The sequence below is a fragment of the Silene latifolia genome, chromosome 10 (assembly GCF_048544455.1).
Source record: "Silene latifolia isolate original U9 population chromosome 10, ASM4854445v1, whole genome shotgun sequence".
Classification (NCBI taxonomy): Eukaryota; Viridiplantae; Streptophyta; class Magnoliopsida; order Caryophyllales; family Caryophyllaceae; genus Silene; species Silene latifolia.
This window is the reverse complement of record NC_133535.1, coordinates 130,242,073-130,262,883: the sequence shown is the minus strand read 5'-3', so window position 1 is coordinate 130,262,883 and position 20,811 is coordinate 130,242,073. Positions and strand designations below refer to the sequence as shown.

Below are 20,811 nucleotides of genomic sequence, written 5' to 3'. Positions count from 1 at the left end.
CTATACATTAACTTTTTATCCTATAAAACAACGTGAATGAATGATTCAAAAATATATTGACTACAAACTAATGTAAATCAACGATTTTTTTCCTATTGGGCATGGTAGGCGTATTCATTTTACATTGTATAAAGTATACACGATATAACATCTTCGAGTATAATTTCCTACTCCGTATATATATGGTCTGAATGAGTATCTCACAATTCTTATATTTATTAAGTAAAAAACACCTTGAGAAAGTTAAAAAATCATCGACCATTAGATACATCACGGAAAATATATTTGTAAAAGTCATTATATTTATTTAAGAAAAAATAATTACTAAAACATAAGTTTTTATAATGTAGAGATGAACAAACTATATTGTGACAAGTTATATATGCATATCAGACCGAAGTATACAATAGATTTTGTGAGGGTTTAAAAATTTAAACATTGTGACAAGTATGTATCGGTGATAACGAGTGTATTTGAATAATCACAACAAAAATACAGAGTAACGATTATTAAATACAATTGTATTAGAACAAACGTGATCAAGTAGGAAACTTACCACGGAGTACGTTTAATTATAATAATTTGTAGTTAATATGGATACGTGAAGTATAAAACATTGATTATGACTGTTAACCCTTACTTTGAAATAAGCACTCCGTATTTTATAAGTTGTATTTTAAATTTTTTGAAGTTATGCCTCAAAAAACAATATTTGAAAAAAGTTTAATCTATTTTATTTATAGGTAAAATCTTAAGACATCATTATAATATTATATATACTTTTTAATAATTACAATGATAGAATATACAAACAGGCCGTGCGAAGCACGGGATACTACCTAATTTATGTTAAAGACGAAAATAATGGTGATAAAAAGCACTCAGCAAGTATACAGTATAACAATGGTAATAAAAACCACTCATCATACAACTATTGTAGACATTATTTTCGAACACAAGCAATAACATTTATTAATCATCATGGAGACAACTATTATTAAAACAATATCTACTTATATGTGCCTTTAATGTTTCCGCACGTCTTGTTTTGCCATCATCAATTTGGCGATATATAATTTGTAAGCCTCATAAGACTTTTCATTGATCGCCCTTTTACACTGAATTCCAAACTTTTACCAGCGGTTCCATTTATCAAAACTCCCACACCAATATCGTCTTGCATATCGACACGATCATTATCACAAAAAATACTCTTAAGAATCCTTCATTGTTATTCCTTGATATTCGTCATCTTAACAGATTTCGAAATTATTCTATTAGATTGTTAGAAAATTGGATATGCACGAACATGAATTGACAATAAAACCGCACCGAATCGACTCCGCTTTCCTAATAGAATAATTCGACCCTTATTAGTGCCTGGGTGAAACCGAATTTCCTATTGACAGAAGACGGTGCCCTCTGATTTTTGGCACAAAAATCAGAGACGTAATATAGAAATATTTTGTGTAGAATGTTATATGTTCTTTGATGCAGTTACTGTAACTTTTTCTTCTCATCCCTTTGTCTATTTATAATGACAAAGCAGGGTATAGAGAGATGTATTTCTGAAGAGTTACAACTCTTCAGAAATTCCGGTTATAATTAATTAAAAATCCGAGTAGCGAGACCCCCTTGATAGTTATTCGAACCGAAAACTATACCGTAAATAATTATGTAAGTGTACACTCCGTACTTCCCGAACTCGCATTACATTATTTAGAAATTACCCATTTACGAACCAATCTTAATTACGCCAAATGAACCAGTAATTACTCTTAAATCACCAACAAAACCTTGCTTGTCGTACAGAAAAGATGGGAAGGATATTAAATTGGAGATGGTAGTGTGGAAGTTGGACCTGAATCAAGCACGTCTCAAGTGAGAGTCGACTTTCCAAGGCTTGTGCAAAGACACCGGGAATAGTATTGAATCTCCGGATCGCACCAGTTTTGAAGGCAGTATTTGCAAGATGAACATTGGGGTACACCCATACAATGACAAGCTTATTTATATGTATCTTTCCTCCGAATATCGGTTAGTTTTGTGCGACACGCGAACAAGGTGCATAACGCCTTCAAAACTTTTGCCTAAATATTATGTGTCGAGATTTCATATACTCGAGCACCAATGGTGGCCCACGTCAATTCCCGCACTTGTGCAATGCCTCACAGTAGAACAGAACTTTTCCACCACTAGAGTTGAAGTCTAGTGATGATAGTTGCTAAAGTTATTATTATTCGCATATTAATCACGATTGTTTACATTGCTTTATGTTGTCATTGTCTCACGTCTAAAGTCGTCTCGTATTTAACTCTCGGACAATATTGTGAGTACAGTTGTTATTACTGCACAATCGTTGAGTATTTAATAAGACCAGCTTCTGAAATCCAAACAACAGTAACTAGATGAGTCCCAAATCATAACCCAAAAGTAAATTTATGGTACACAAATAAAGTGGATAGTACGGTCTCGTTCATACTTGTAAATTCTTGTAAATGTCGAAAACAGAAAAGAGTATGAAATTCCTTCCAGAATCAAACAGCAATACGAATAGAATCACACATTATGAGAAAGCGAAAAATGCTACTAGGACTTATTTTTGGGAATTTCTCGAACATGAAGCCACAACGAAAGGTACCAACTATGCACATCCGATGGCAAAGAACAAAAATAACTATTGATCATGATTCAAGACAAAGAAAGTAGTTTAAAATGGTATATTCATTTTTACTATTGAGTTACAAGAACTTTTGCACTATATTCACTAAGGGGAGTTTAATTAGGCTGTTTACAAAAAGACAAAAAGAAATGAATGTTTCCCATTCCTTTCTTTGGTTGGACAATAATTGCATTCTCTTTCATATTTTACCAAACAACCAGCTTAATAAAAAAGATTGTATATTATTTTCTCCTTATTTACCTTTCTTGTTTCCATTTCTTTACCCTTTTCTCTACCGGACATCCCATTTAGGTGTATGTTTCAAGAAAACAAAGTCTTTTCCTGAATTTCAACTGGCTATTAGGACCTTATGTAGGATAGTCCTTAGATGGTTACATTGTAAAAAAAAAAATTGACTTTCTCTCATTATTCAAGCACAAATTCTCATTGAAGACATGACATATCCGTCACAAGCTGAAGACGGATACCATTTTACCTCACAATGTACCCACTTTTTCTCTCTCTGCAACACTATTTATGTGGTCCCCTTTCTCCACTAACCCATTTTGTTACTATTTTATCTCACAAAATATCCGTCACAAATGGTAACCCGTCACAAGGGAGACCAATTGTTATTCAAGAGGTCGAAAATCCTAAAATATTATATTAACGCATAAAAGCGGAAAATCAAATACATACCTGATACCCTATAACATTACTTACTTTTACAACGGTAAGAGAAGCATTGAATAAAAATATTTCTCTCTCGAAAAAAATATTATATTTTCATTCTAGGGGTTGATAATTTTCCAACAATGTGATTGATATGTCAATATGTCATGTATGCATGCTGAAAGCCCACTCTACATTTGGTTTCAGTTTTGGGCTTCTATGCACTGTTTTGCTGGTTCAATTTATTGGGGCCGTTGAGTCTAAATCTACATGACCCAACTGCATCTTCAATAGACAAAAACACTGCTTCTTTGCCTATCGCATCTATGAGCTTTGACTTAATCAACTTCTCTAACACTTCAATCCTTGGATTTACAAGTGCCACCTTAATTCCCTTGGCTTCCAAAAGTCTCTTTAACTCAAAGAAACCCTCGATTCCCGTCATGTCTATACTCGTCACTCCTGTTAGTGTTTCGTGCAAATTAATTCACATCACCAATTTCGATTATAATCATATTGAACCTTTTGAAAATTATAACTAAAGAAAAATAAGTTTACGACATTCAATGTAATAAAGTACTCTATATTAGTTTTATAATATTGATTTTCAGCATCGTCAAGTAATGTCATAAGACAAACTACCGATGGTGAAAATCCAATAACTCTTTGTCGAAAAAGATAAGGAGTGGAAACTTTACCTCCTAAGTCCAATATAACGTGCTCAACAGAGTCACCCTGCATATCACTATTGGATTCCTCGTCTCTAATCCACCTTATAATCCTGCTTCATGTAATCAAATTGTAAGAATCCCAATTATTTTGCTAAAAAAAAAATCTAATATGAAAATTGAAAACTAAATTGCATGAGGGTAAAACCGACCTTTCACGAATGTAAGTGGTATTTGAGTAGAAAATAGGGGAGCCTAATTGAATTATTAGGATCCCTGAAATCCCAGATGAAACAGGATATTGTTCTACATCTCTGTACAGATTTGAGTTTGGAATGTTGATTAATTTGCATGTCGCCGGCCTTGCTGTATATAGAAGTGCCCTTATTATGCCCAATCCAACCTGCATCATATATTACCGTCCACACATTAGTCATCGTGTTAGAGCGAGGGGACGACTAGCAGGGCCTATCTTCGTATTCAAAAACAAAAAAAAGGTCAAGTAGAGGAGCTTACCGAGAGAGCGAGGCCAGTATCCATGTTGATGAAGGACACACCAAGGAACGCAACCATACAAATACAAAAATCAAACTTATCGACTTTAAAAAGGTGATAATATTTGTCGAACTCAATTAGACCAATCATCGCGGACATGATAATTGCAGAAAGAGCCACCATTGGTGTGTAGCTAAACAAGGGTGCCAACAATAATAATGTTAGCATCATTATTATTGCCATAACTACGTTCGACATTTGAGTCTTGCATCCGGCGTTGTAATTCACTGCTGTTTTTGAAAATGGACCTGCATTGTTTTTGCATTTACATGAACAAATTATTAGAAATTACGTACATCGGTTTTTAGAACGTGTCCAAAAAATACGCAAAAATGCCTATGTGTCGTGCGTTTCTATTATAAGGAGTTGAATATAATATACGTATATGTGATAGCTTGCAAACTCGACAAACTTGCTATTATATTAAGGTACAATTGTACAAACCTGTGGTCAAGTAGCAAGAAGTAAAAGAACCAACAATGTTCATGAGGCCGAAAGCGATCATCTCTTTGTTACCATCCGTTTGCTCATTCTTCATTATCGCGAAACTCCTTCCAATTGCAATTCCTTCCTATTAAATTTAGATTTATCAATAATTTTATGTACTGTATTAATCGTAATAAAAAATACTATAGTGTAGATTAGCGGTCTTACAGCAAGGGCTAAAATTGCTGTTATAAGACCGGCTTTTAAAGGTGCAGCAATATACTTGGCATCAAAGTTCAGTTCTTTGATTGATGACGGATTTATTCCTCTCTTTAATGGACCAACCTGTCATTTACGGAGTATGTCATTTGTTATCCTTTAATACATCGTATAGAAAAAGAGATTTCGTGAAATTTCATGTAAGACGATTTTAACTAACAGTAATATATACGAGTAGAACTTTTTAGTAACGACTCATGATTTTACAGTAGTGCTTAAGCTAAAACCGTCTTATTAAGTATTTGTGGCACAGAAAAATGAACTTACGACAGTGATTCCGTATTTCTCGGCATGTGCAAAATAAGCGAAAAGGCCACCTATTATGACAGTCGCTAGAGGGGCCATGGCCGAGATCCAGAATAGCTTTGGTTTCTTGGTTTTCTGCTCCAATTAATAAAAACGGATTTTAGTTCTTATTATTAAATTGCTCGATGTTCATATAATTTCTGTTGTGGAAACAAAAAAAAGTCACATGAGAATAATAGAGTACTGACCAGGTATTTGGTAAAATGCAGGAACGTAAGAAAGATTATTCCTACAACCGCGCTTTGCCAATGCCACTGCAAAATCGACTTATATCAAATTGAATGGAAAGACTGAGGGAGTATTGATGATTATTGCCAATAACCACCAACAGACGAACGGGTTAGTAGGCCGACCGTACCGTTAAACCTTACAAACGGGTTCTTTAGGTTGTAAACTGCTAATTTGGATTAGATCGAGTCTGATAGTGCAGATTGCGATTTAATCAAATGATTGGGACCGAGGGAGTAAATCGTAGTATCAGTTTTACAAGTACTCAAGTAACGTTACCTCCTTTCTGTGAGTGAACACCGCTGTCAATACCGAGACCACATCAGTCTTAGTAGTAAAATGCGACAACCCGAAAATACCCTTCAATTGTTGTAGGGAAATTATCACGGCTGTTCCTCCCATGAATCCAGTAATTGTTGAGTGTGATAAGAAATCCACTAGAAACCCCAATCTATAATTAAAACAAACACGTTATTGGAACCCGACACAGCTAACCCATTTATTAGTGTCGTTATGAGAATGAAATTAGTATCGTTTTACCCCAACTTTTACCCTGTTTATAGTTCCATTTTGTGCACTTTTACCCTAATTAAAACGCGTCAAACTACGAGTACTACGTACTATTATTATCGGTATGGGCTTTGCTATGTTGGAAATTGACTCATACGGAGTACTTGTTTTAGCTTGTCTTGGACTATGGCTCAAATTAGCTTGTCTGGGACTATAGATATATATAGGATAAACTTTTTTACATTTTTCAATGCATTATACTTTTATTCTATTCACGGGTATATATGACCCATCTTAAGTAATACCCATCTTAGACAAAAATTTGTGTATTTACATTCTCACAAATTCTCATTGAAGACGGATACTATCCGTCATAAGGTGAAGACGTATAATGTCCCTCTCACAAAATGCAAATGAATAATGCAATTTGAGGGAAATGGATATCTCCACTTACCCTTCCACCTGCATTTTGTGAGAGAGCTACTATCCGTCTTCAGCTTGTGACGGATAGTGACTGTCTTCAACGAGACGGATTGTTACATTCTACACCACTAATCATTGTCATTGAATTTTGGGGTTCACGTGTTGACGTTCCTTATAGAAAATGTATGAGACTCATGAGTGATGATCGACTGTACCTTGTACTATGCGTCTTGTCACCTCGGTGCACTACTGCACTTTTGACCTAGTGACTACGTATAGGATTTCACGTGTTTACATTCCTTAATGCATGAGACACACGGCTGTACTTTCTAGAAAACTAGTACTCCTTCCCTTCCCTATTTTAATCAAAAGTTACAGATGGAAGTGGCATGCGGGTCGTTGGGCTGACACGTCCCAGCATGGCCCATGGCCTATTTTAGCACATCACGGAATTGACACGGCTCAGCACAACACGACACGCCATGTGCCGTGCCTAGGCCGAGGTGTGAGAAAAAAGACTGGGTTAGGCACGACACGTCGACACACTTAGGCACACTCAAAATACGAAGAAATTGAGTTAAAGTGGAAGAATTGTTAAGGCACGCTCAAGCATGCACGACACGACACGACACGACACTGCACAGCACGACACGAATGGGCCGTGAGCCTGAGCCGTGCCTGAGCCGCCATTTTCATTTAGCTGGCACAACACAAAGCCCACATTCATCGGCATGGGTCGTGCCATTTTCTTCTCCGCACGGCTCGACACGAGCCAATTCCATCTCTATCAAAAGTAACTAAATAATTGGCATAAAAAATAATATGATTATACGAATATATATCTTTTGTACTCAGTATGAATCTAGTGGCGGAGCTAATTAGGGGCTAGCAGTGTGTTGTGTTCATTTGTTGACAAATTTGAAATTTTTAGTTGAACTTTTCGATTTCTGACCATAGTTATCGACTTATTGCTAGTTCGTTTTTCATAATTTTTTCGCCACCTAATTATACTTTATAAATTAAAAATCGGTCTGAAGAAACCTAGTGATAAAATTATGATTTTTGATTATTTATTAAAATAATAATAATAATAATAATAATAATAATAATAATAATAATAATAATAATAATAATAATAATAATAATAATAATAATAATAATAATAATAGTGTAATGCATAGTGTGTTACCTTAATACACCCAAAGCAGTCTGAAGAATCCCAGTGATAAAAGTAGCAGTGAACACCAATTGGAGATACAATGCTGGATTATCAGTTGGTGATACTTTGTCACCAATGGTTTGAGCTATTATTAACGAACATGTTGCTACTGTTCCTACAGCCAAGTTCTTCGAGCTTCCGAATAGTGCATATATAAATGGTGGCACAAAACTTGAATCTGTCATTTCGGGTTCGAGCAAAATGAACCATAATTAAGCACTGCAAATACTTTGATAAAACTGTTTTACGCGGTAATATATATATATATATGGTTATATATGACTAATATCAAACTCTGTAAGACTGTAATTTCGGTTTCGAGCAAAATGTAATACAATTAAGCATTGCAAATAATTAAATAAAATTGTTTTACCGGTAACATGACTAATATCAATGTAATAAAATTATGTTATTTTTAGGAAATTTCTAATTTGGTGCCTTAAGGTTTGGGCTAATTACACTTTAGTGCCCTGAAATTTAGATAATTTCACTTTAATAATCAAAGATTTGGCTTATTTCCACTTTGGAGTTTAAACAAAATCTCATTTTGTTTACCTAAAACTTATGATTAATTACATTTTTAACATAATAATAAAGTGCAAAGCAGTATATAAAATCCCCTATATACTAAAAGATTAACAAAATTATAAATTTTCCTGCTCAAATTCCCCCCCTAAATAATCACGATCTAATAGTGGCCCCCATTTAACATTAATCGATTTCATCATCCTTTTTTATTTATATGCCATAAATAAATAAAATCTTTTTAAGATTTCATTTACTAACTAGTTTAGATCTCGTGCAATAAATGCGCGTTATTTATAGAATTTTTACTTTTAGAAAAAAAATTAACTATAAAACTAATCCAAAAAATTGAGTAATGTCATGAAATGTGTATATTTTTAAACAAAATTAATGAAATTGTTTATAAATTTTTTATTAGCATATCTTTTAGGTATGATTTAGCATACAAAGAACGAATTTTTTATCACAAAAATCTTAGAGACGAATTTTAAATAAGAGATTATATCAAAATAGGAAAGTAAATAAGAGATTTTATCAAAATAGGAAATGTGTTTTAGGCGGAAAACTTGAAACTTTTCCTATTTTTTTAGTATATAGGGGATGGTCTTATGAGTAATGGTAATTTGAACATATTTTTTGAAGATATATTATATGACGTGCAATATTTGGCATGATTGACGGTATATTCTTTTTGGCAATGATTTTATATATTTCGATTAGTGAAAGATATATTTCGAGATTTGTAATATATGAACCCAAATTTTTGGCAATGATCGAGGATTTTTTACTTGTAGCAATATAGCAATGATTGACGGTATATTCTTTTTTTGGCTGAGTATTTTATACTTATTTTTTGGCAATCAAATTTTACGTTATTTTTGGGCAAGATCATTGATATGATCCACATTTTCTGATATCTTATAATGATTTCAGCAACTATAATTTGCAGAATAATATATGCAATCAAATAATCATCCTTGGGCAAGATAATAAGTTATATTTTGCTAAAATCATTATCCTGTCAATCAAATAATATAAAATATGATCTACATTTTCTGGCAATCAAATAATATATGTAGCAATCAAATTTTACGTTATTTTTGGGTAAGATCATTGATATGATCTACATTTAGCACATAGTAGAATAGAACGTTATACATAATATATTTGGGAATCATTTTTTACATTAGACTTAGCTCATAGTAGAGTGCAAAAGTTAAAAGGCCAATTAGAAGATAATATTTTAGGCGGAAAAAAACGTAGATTGACCTATCCATTCAACTGCACTCTACCATAGTACAATTTGCACAAATGTTAAGAAAATAATAAAGTAGTAATAAAAGTACAATGAAAAATGGGATGGATGATTAATTTGTCCATAAAGTGGGTAATTATGTGGGCCAACTAGTGGCATTTTGTGTAAATAATTGTTTGCCAGGAGGATAAAAGGGTCATTTTACTTGCTTTTTATGGAAAGTGGTAGAGTGGAATTGAATGGATGAAAAAGGAAATATGGTAGAGTGGAGTTGAATGGAGGAAGTAGTAAATAGGGAATACGTAATCTCGGATATTAGTACACTCTTTAAGTTCTCAATTCTCAATCTGAAATTTATTGTCTATTAATTTTCCTAAAATCATTTCCTTACGATTCTTCTCATTTTATTTTTCAGTTTTTATTCGCTGTATTTTCCAGTTTTTAATATGAAACACCACCAATATTATATTTTATCATTAAATTTAAGGAGTTAATTACCGCATTGGCGCATTTTAATTGTTACAAACTCTAACATCCTTACCTAAAAAACCGTGCATTTGCACGGGAACTAAACTAGTTACTTATTAATTGGAATAACAACATAATATTGCAAAAAAAAAAAAAGCTTGCTTTATTATGTTAAAAATATATTTTTTTAGAACAAAATACCAAGAATATTATACACTAGGTAGTATCCCGCGCTTCGCGCGGCCCGTTTTAATATTTTATGATTATAATTGAAGAAAAATTATATAATTCATATATGACCTTCAATATTTTCTCTTATAAATAATTTTTTCTCAAATTTAATATTTTTAAGTTTAACTTCAATGTTTTAAAATAAAATATATAAGAGTTTTAATTAAAACTAATAAGTGATAATTAATTATGCATGATCAACGTTTTATAAATAAATTTATGACTGGTGAAATAACATATTAATCAAAATAAAATTTATTCGAATAATACAAAAATCAACAATAAAATATCAAATTATATCATTTCACGATACTTTATGTCTCAAATCAATTAATAATTATTCAAAATGATGTGAACATAATTTTATGTAATTTTTAATTTTTTATGTATAACATGTGACATTTATCTATGAAACATATAGAATTCAAACTCAACTTATTTAAATGTTTTGATTGTGTCATGCATGTGATATGTGTCAAACATATCTATGAGAAATTTGCACCTTTTGTTTTTTTTTTAAAATTATATATAATGATGTTTAAGAGTTTATTACATGTAAATATATTAGGTTGAACTTTTTCAAATATTAGTTTTTGATGTTTAACTTCGAAGTATTTAAAAGATAACATATAAAATATATAACTAAAAATAATACGGAGTATTTGGTTAGTCATAATCAATATTTAATATTTGACTTATACATATTTAATTAAAGATATTAATTAAAGAAAAATGTAACGTGTTTTCTACTTTTTCAAGCCGTTTATAATACTATATTACTTAATAATCATTAATTTTGTTTTGATTATTCAAATGCATACGCAATCACTATGTACATACACACTCGTACACATACTCGTTATCACACTATTGAAACCTATCAAAATCTCATATGTATTCAATTTGTCCAATATAATATTTTTCATTCTCAGACTATAAAAACTTATCTCTTAGTAGTGTTTTAGAGTTGTGTTTTCAATATATACAATGACTCTTATAAAGATATTTTTCTTAATGGATTTAATAGTCTAAGTTTTATAACTTTCTCAAAATGTTTTTTTTTACGTAAATGTAAAACATTGTGAGACACTCACTTTAATCATCTCGACATATCAAAATAAATATTTTAATAAATATAATGAAAATTATACTCAATTGAAAGCATTTTTCACAATGAACGTAATTATTTACATTTTAGAATTTCTATCAAAATAACTTTTTAGTAAATTTAGAATCAAATCATCGTAATTATTTAATATAATTTTATAATAAAATTTATTTAACTATAATTAATATTTTGCTGAGATTTATACAGCATTTATTATGTTTGTATTTAATTTCAGCTGTAATTAATACGTGTATTTAAGGCTGGGTTGACACGTGGCGCATCCACATCGTTTCAACCCAGTTTTATATATATATATATATATATATATATATAGGTCACCAAAGTGGCAAAGAGGGGAAGTAGTTAAAAACTTAGGCACCAAAGTGAAATTATGCAACCCTCGGATCACTAAAGTGAAATTAGGTCAAACCTCAATACACTATCGTAGAAATAATCCTTATTTTTAATATTCACTTTTGAGTATAGGTTTTACCTGTAACAGTTTTTCATAAGATTTTCTAACGGTCAATCGATAATAAAGTACGTACGTCATGTATGGATTTTATTTACACTTTGTAGTAGCTAGATACATCCTGCATCATTGAATAAATTTTCTATGAAATAGCTTATCTATTAAAAAAGGTGATCCCTTTTTCCAGCTTAAAAGTGATTTGTATTGTTAGATTGTCCTTAAATGTCAAAAAGTGATGTGATTAGAGTCACAAATTCTTGCCACTAATGACACAAAGTAGACTAATAGAAAAATGGTGCAATATGATGTAGAAGATGCTCCATATTTCCTCCAACACATGTTACAACACTAAATTGGCTGATAAGTTTGCAAATAATAATTCAGTGGTGGAGCCATAAAATTTTCACATATGCTTGTCAACGATTACAAATAAACATTATCGTAAGTTGCATATTGTTTTACAATTTTTATGTTTGTGTAAAGGAAGTCGTATGAGTAATTTTGATGCTGATAGGCTTCGAATTCAGATCATGAATACCACATTATATGACAATTTTTATAAGAAATACCCGTATTTGTCAAGTTTTTTTTTTTTTTTTTTCATATGTCTAGTATGGTAAATAAATAATCGGTTATATACTTATATGATAAGATACCAAAAATGTCATAGACAACTAGGACAAGACCTTTTTTTGTGATTAGTCATTGCATTGAGTGCTTGTTAGGTTGTAGACTTTTGTTATTTTTAGATTTTTGTTTTGACACAAATTCTCATTTAATACGATACTAACTTAAGACAAATCAAGTATCATAACACCTCTTTGTCTATATAAGACAAATGTATCCCTATACATTTTTATATACATAACTCATAAGTGATATTTACTTGATCGGTTTTAAACTTAAGATAAATAGTGCCATCTTAAGGGAGATTCAGGGGTGTCTAAGACCACGGGCAACCACGGGCGTGGGAACCGGGCCTCCGCTTTTCGTCACCGGATTATAAGCTTTTATTAATGAAATTCAATACAAACATCGAACTATAATAGGCTTGTGCATTCATATTTAGGGTCTCATTTTCCCGTGTTGCACTGGGCCTCCATTTGTTTTAAGGCGCCCCTGGGGAGATTTACGGTTAATTTTGAGATTATTAATATACTCAATCCTCAAACATAGAATCTATTGTGCCAAATATAGTTCAATTAAAAGGGAGTACCATTAAACCAAATTCAGGCTCCGTTTGGCAAGACGTTTTAGGTACCTGATTTAATCAAAGTAGTTTATTTGACCAAAATTTCAGGTAACTTATCTTTTTGTAAGCGTTTGGCAAGTAGCTTATTTAATCAAATACGCTACTTGAAATGACATGCTACCTAGAGTAGCATTTGAGATTTCAGGTACCTGATTTGGTCCGTTTTACCCTTTAAATCTATACTATTAAATAATTATCATATCTTTTTACGACATTTCATCAAAATCAGTTACCTTTTCAGTTAGTTTGCCAAACATTTTTTTATATAATCAGTTACCTTATCAATTACTAATTTTCAGCTACCTTATCAGTTACCTTTTAGGTTTCAGTTAGTTTTTCAGATTTGAGCTACCTTTTCAAGTTTCAGCTACCTTTTCAGTTAGTTTTACCAAACAGAGCCTTAATACGTATTTACTTTGCTATCGATGAAAATATCTTCAGCATTAACTCAATTTTAGAGTATGCACTTTTAGATATATACTACTAGAGAAGATGGGGCTATTTTATAACTGCCAACCTAAGAAACGCACTAAACAATGACATAAATAGCATTGGTAAATTGGCAAAGTTAATAAAAGATCCACATAAAATGGAAATAAATTGTTTTTAAGGGTTAAAAGGAAACAAATCGAATGCACGTAGCACGCAGAAAGAACAATATCAAAAATATGACAAAAATATATATAATATTTTTAACAAAAATATAATAGTAGATTCACGTAATCAAATTATAACAATTGAAAAATTCTTATCCTACAAAAATGGAATAATTGTAATTGTGAAAAACACAGTAAATTTAAAGAATAAAACCTTTAGCAAAAGAATAAGCGGCTTTTCTATCTAATGTATAAATGTGTGTCCTTACGTTACATATTGAGAACCTATATGAGAAAAGATTTTTATGGTTATTTCATTAAAAAACGAAGAAATAAGTCATTTATCAATTTCTCATGAAAGAATAATTATCAGAATCTTTTTTTATATGGGTTCTTCATATTTACCCTACACACGTTAGAAAATTCGAAAAATTGAGAATAAAGGCATAACACGATTCAAATAATAAAAGGGAAGTGGTGACTTACAAAGTCCAACAATGGGAGGGATCTTGCCAAGGTTAGCGTAGCTAATACCTTGAGGAATAGCAAGGCTAGCAATGGTAATTCCCGCAAGAATATCATACCTTAAAAGCTTCAAATTATAGTTCGGTAGCCACTCGAAAATTGGTACGAAATATTGTACACCCTTTAACAATCTTTTCTTAGGGGGTTCGTTCATGAACCCTTTAAATGGATCATCTGGAAACAATGTCTCTGCGAGATCAGATTTCAGGGTTTTTATAAAACTTCTCGGTTCTGCGAAATTTACATTGTTAGGATTTGAATTATTTTCTAGGGTGGAATTCTCCATTGTGGTGTGTTTGTGGAACTAATGATTTTGAGGAATTAAGAGGGAAATGTAGCAAGATTGAAGAGGAGATTAGAGTTAGGAGTATGTAGGAGGTTTATAACAACAATTGTGGTATAAATAGAATTAGGAAGGGAACCGTGTACATTCTTTAAAATTAGTGAGGGTGACGATGCAAGATAAATTGGATAAGATAGTACTCCGTAATAGTAACCATGTTTAGGAAATATGATCTAATCCTTTTCCATTTCCATATATATACGGTATTTGTCATTTTTTTCCAAATAATAATAATAATAATAATAATAATAATAATAATAATAACAACAACAACAACAACAATAAGAATAAGAATAAGAATAAGAATAAGAATAAGAACTAGTTTTAAACCCGTGAAATTTACGGGCTGTTTTATACCCGTGGTTAGATGATTACATACATTTAAGCTAATACTCCATATATTGTTAATAAACTTAAAGTCATACGAAAGTCGATATTATATAATGTAAAACACAACAAATTAGAGTTGGTTATTTGTATAATTAGTATCCATTTATTTTAACTAAATGATAAGTTATGAGTTTAAGACATGACTAAAATATAGACCTGTCAAATTTCGACCCGACCCGATCTCATCCATTTTTTTCAGGGTTAAAACCCGAAAATCTCGAGCAGTAACCCTTTCGATCTAGAACCCGAAATGGGACCTGTTAATTTAAGTGAAAGTGTGAAACCCGACACGAACACATCGACCCTCAAGCCAAAGATAAATTAAAATTTTTTTTTATCAAAATATTAATATTTATTATATAATATATTTGAAAAAATAATTAAAAAACTAAACATTGAATATGATTAAAATATTAATATTAAATATACTTTAGTTTTTAAAAAATATTTTTCCGATCTACAAAAGGCGTTAGATACTAATTGTTGACCCGCACTTTGTGTAATACCCTGTAATTTAACAATATTTATAATAGTGAATAATGCAATTTAAATAATTAATTAATGACATTAATAATAGTAATTGCCTATAAGACGATAATTAAATAATAAAGTAAGTAAGCAAGTCATGAATTGGACTTAGTTGGTATTAAGTCATTGGGCCGGGTGGTACGGTTTGGAGGGCCGGTTTTATTGGCCTAACACATAAGTGATCGGGATTTGTATTGGGATTTAATAGCAAAGAATGAGAATAATATTAGTAGATAATTATGTGAAGTAGATACAAATCCCGATCAATTATGTGAAGTAGATAATTAATCAAGTATGTTGGGCAACACGTTCCGCATATCACTAGGCATGATAATTTACATGAAAGAAACCATAGATAATTTAATGAACATGCTTATCCTCCACACCTCACTTATGAAGCTGTCTCGGGAAAATTGAAACACTTAGTTTATGTATGTTGGGCGGATATCCATAACTCTAACCTTAAGCGTGAACGAGTAAGCCATACCTTTGGGGATAGTGATTCAGAGGGAGAGTTGTGTTTTCCTTAGGGAAGTGAAGAGGGAAGCCTGTGAGGTGATAGAGATTAGCGATGATGAAGAGGAGGAGGAGGTAAACATCATTTGGACAGGGCCATTGGACGATGATAATGATAGACTTCAACCTCGTCAAAAGAGAACCCCAGATTATAAGTTGGATGAAGATGTAATATATCTTGGCCAAGTAAAGACATCAAACCCGGAACCAAGGAAGCATAATTGGGCTCGTTTTGGGAATAGACTTCGAAGGGTTATATAAAGCAAGAAAAGATTAACTAAACCTTTATGCGTATCTTTTGTCATAGATTGTTATTTACCCTGGCAATGTATTCGCCAGTAGCTAAGTAAGGTAGTTAAGTTTAAATAAAGATTAGATCGAATATGCTATACAGTATGAAATTTGCTATTTCAAAGTAATTCGAGAATTGTTGTTATTCATTATTCATCAATTAATGTTGTGATAAAATATATAGTTGTACTATGCTACGAAGTGTGTTATATGTTCCTGTGGAGTTATCATAGTTGGTTTAATTATTGCTATTGTTTAGTATCTTGAAACTTCGAGGACGAAGTTAATTTTAAGGGGGATAGAATGTGATACGTCAAATGTTTTGAGTTATTATTGTGACATCTTGTGATAAGATTTGTGTAGTTGATGATAGCAAATGAATAATTGTGTTATCATAAGTTGGATGGTGCTCAGTTGTGTGAATGTTTATGTATGTGGTTATAGTATGTATGGGCGAACTTCGAGGACGAAGTTCATTTTAAGGGGGGAAGACTGTAATACCCCGTAATTTAACAATATGTAACACCTCCATTTAATCAGGAGGTTTTAGCTAGACATTCCCAACTAAATAAGACTGTTACCATCTCGGTTTCCCGAGGTAGTGAATAACAAAGGTGAACAAACCAAAGTACTTTATTAAAACTTTAGTGATTACAAGTTTATTACAGCTTAACCAAACTAAAACTTAATATAAAACTGGCAACGGAAGATAAACAAGTGAGCTAAATAATCTATGTGGTCTAGACTTTTAGGTAGACTGGCCAATCCTCACGCATTCCCGTAAGCTCCCCAAGTCAGCTAATCTTTAAGACCTAGAATATCTGCTCCCCATTCTGGTTCATCACAGGTGTTCACGAATACACTGTCAACCGCGAGGTTGAGTAGTAAAACCAAACAACAGATACAACACGATACGATAATGGCTCAAGCCAAGTCCATCACACACATGCACAAGGCTCAACCGTGGGAACCATCACACGCCTCAACCAACCGTTCAACACAACTGACACCACTCGCGGTGTACTGCTCAGGTCCATGGCCTACTCCAAACGCCACCATGCTTGTCTGACCATCATACGTACAGGACCACGGCACTTACACATCCCCGTGCTTGACCGACCAAACAATCTCAACAACAATGACAATCTCAATACCAATCTCATTCGCAATTGATGAACAACAGATATCCAACCAACAAGATAATAATAATAAGATCATAAGACAACAATGATATCAATATGCTCAAGACAATAATTACGATGATATGCTCAAGATAACAATTACAACAATAATTCATCTTCCAACAATTCTCCAATTACCAATATAGTAAAGTTGAGTAGTTAACCTACCTGGCAAGCAAATCCGATTAAGCAGCTTAAAGCAATCCAATAATCAAGCAACCGATTCTACTTATACTTCCACAAATTGCCACCTACTTAACATATTATAATGTTTCATTAATTATTAAATATGTTATTCTATTATTATTTAATTATTTATTATTATAGAATTACGATATTAAACCCGATTATTCAAAATCCGAATTACCCAATTAAAAACCCGACTCAAAACAACAACCAACAACACTCCCTTATACACGGTTTACACCCGTGTACACACCCCCTTTTAAACCACCAAACCCAACACCATCAACCACCATTAACGCCACCCAACACCGTCACCACTAACCTGCAACCCATCGTCTCAAAACACTCCCTAACCACCGACTAAACAACCACCTACACCACGCAACCCGACGCCCTAAACAACCCCACGAAAACCCGACACAACTACCCATTCACTTCCCTTTCCACCTTACGCCACCTTACGACCACCAAGGGCCACCACCGTGGTCTCCTCTGACCTCCGGTGATCCCACAACTTGGCACGACTCCCCACAACAACCTATGACCCACCATACGCGACACACGACCCGTATGAAAGACACAACCTGCAACAACCATCCCCACGACAGCCACTGTACAAACCACCCCGACACACCACCATGACACCACCATTAGAACTGCCCCTCCAAGTCCTATGCTCATACTTCAACCACACAAGCTACACTACCCGTCTTAAGGCTCACGACACCACCTCCTTTAGACGCTAAAAACCGCCACCTACGGTGGTCAACAATGGCCACGACTGGTCCTACTGTGGTCACTACGGTCAAGGGCAACTATTAAAGTCATTGGTACGGTTTACTATAGTCCATACGATGTATTAACGATTACTTTAATTAATTAAGACGATATAGACATGAGTTATGACGATCTTACCTTTTATCGCTTTACTTGCTCTTTCCGTCTCTTAAAACTCCTTCTTCTAATTTTATGAATTATGTTTCAGCTATTAAGGTATTTATAGTCTAGATTTTAGAGAGTATGTGAGGTCAATTAGGAAACTAAGAACTATTACCTTATTCTACTTTCTATAGGAATTACTACAATGATTATTATTACCAATATTTTTTTGGTGTTGACCAGGAGTATCCCCTACCGACAGTTGGGGCAATCTCCTTCGGGGTACTGAAGGCAATTTAATGGGTTGACCCCTCCCAAGTTTGGCTTTTTCATTCACAAGAGTCAGGAATCGAACCCCTGACCACTTGTTTAAGAGATGAGAGCCCTTACCACTCACAACAGCCAACTTTGGTATTATTATTACCAATATTAGTCTTACCATAAGTTGGATTTCCCATTACCATCTTTACTAATTTTTTTATTATTATTATTAAGATTATTATTGATATAACTATTATTATTACCTTTACTAATATTAATTCCTTAATTATTTATTATTAAATCTCGATACAAAATCCCGTATCACCAACATATAACTCGGCCTCCTTACCCATGCCACACGGTTACACGGCCTAATGGCCCTATCATAGCTAGGTCCAGTTCCCGACTTGCTTACTTACTTTCTTTATTATTTAATTAGACGTCTTAATTGCAATTAGTATTAGAAATGTTATTAATTAACTTCGTGAATTATATTATTTATTCTTATTAAATTACTTATGAAATTACGGGTATTACACAATATTTATAAGAGTGAATAATACAATTTAAATAATTAATTAATGACAATAATAATAGTAATTGCCTATAAGACGATAATTAAATAATAAAGTAAGTAAGCAAGTCGGGAATTGGACTTAGTTGGTATTAAGTCATTGAGCCATGTGGTACGGTTTGGAGGGCCAGTTTTATTGGCCTAACACATAAGTGATCGGGATTTGTATCAGGATTTAATAGTAAAGAATGAGAATAATATTAGTAATTCCTTCAATAATTAAATAAGGTAATAGTTTCCTAATTAGTATCATATACTCTCTAAACCTAGAATATATATATACCATGATATCTGAAAAATAAATCACAAAGAAAGAAAAAGGAGATTTAAGAGACGGAAGAGCAAATAAGCGATAAAAGGTAAGATCGTCGTAATTTATGTTTATATCGTCTTAATAATTTAAGTTAACGTTTATTCATCGTATGGACCATCATGAATAGTGCCGATGACCTTAGTAGTTGCCCTTGACCGTAGTGACTCCAGTAGGACCAACCGTGGCGTTTGTCGACAACCGTAGGTGGCGGTTTTAGCGTCTTAAGGGGGTAGTACCGTGAGTTTTAAGACGGATAGTGTAGCTTGTGTAGTTGTCGTATGAAAACGAGACCTAGGTGGTTAGTTATGTCGGATAAGGGCGGTCCTAATGGTGGTGTCGGGGTGGTGAGTCGTGGTGGTTGGTACGGTGGCTGTCGTGGGGGTGGTTATTACGGATTGTGTCGTTTATATGGGTCATGTGTCGCGTATGGTTGGTTGTCGGGTGTCATAAGGAGTCATGGTAGGTGGTGGGATCACCGTGGGTCAAGAGAGACCATGGTGGTCGCCCTGGTTGTCGAGAGGTGGTGCAAGGTGGTGAATGGGGTTAGGAGTTTAGTTGTGTCGGGTTTTGTGGGGCTGTTTAGGGCGTGTTTTTTAGGGTTTTAGAAGGTGGTTTAGGAGGTGGCTACGGGTGGTTGAGTTGCGCCGTGGTGTAGGGTAGTGGTTGCTAGGATTGGGTGGTGTTGGAGGTGGTTGATGGTGTCGGGTTTGGTGGTTCAAGGGAGGTGTGTACACGGTTGTAAAACCATGTATATGAGGGTGTTGATGAGTGTTGTTTTGTGTCGGGTTTTTAGTTGGGTGACTCGGGTTTTTGTTATATCGGGTTTTAATATCGTAATCTTTTAATAATAATAAATAATTAAATAATAAATAATAATAGAATGTAATAATTAACAATTAATGAAGAAGTTATAATATGTGTGTAAGGTGACGATTTGTGAAGGAAGTATAATTAGATTCGGCTGCTTAA

General features: G+C 33.2%; 1 protein-coding gene across 1 annotated transcript; it reads right to left on the bottom strand.

Moving 5' to 3' along the window:
* Nucleotides 1-3,304: 3,304 nt before the first annotated feature.
* Nucleotides 3,305-14,868, bottom strand: LOC141605949 (putative sulfate transporter 3.5). The gene is made up of 11 exons (XM_074424882.1): nt 14,342-14,868; nt 7,919-8,126; nt 6,076-6,247; nt 5,757-5,822; nt 5,530-5,643; nt 5,212-5,328; nt 5,002-5,128; nt 4,519-4,805; nt 4,215-4,405; nt 4,033-4,115; nt 3,305-3,796 (listed from the first exon to the last, which is right to left on the bottom strand). The coding sequence occupies exons 1-11, from the start codon at nt 14,664-14,666 to the stop codon at nt 3,552-3,554; spliced, it is 1,935 nt and encodes a 644-aa protein (XP_074280983.1). The 5' UTR covers nt 14,667-14,868; the 3' UTR covers nt 3,305-3,551.
* Nucleotides 14,869-20,811: the final 5,943 nt, after the last annotated feature.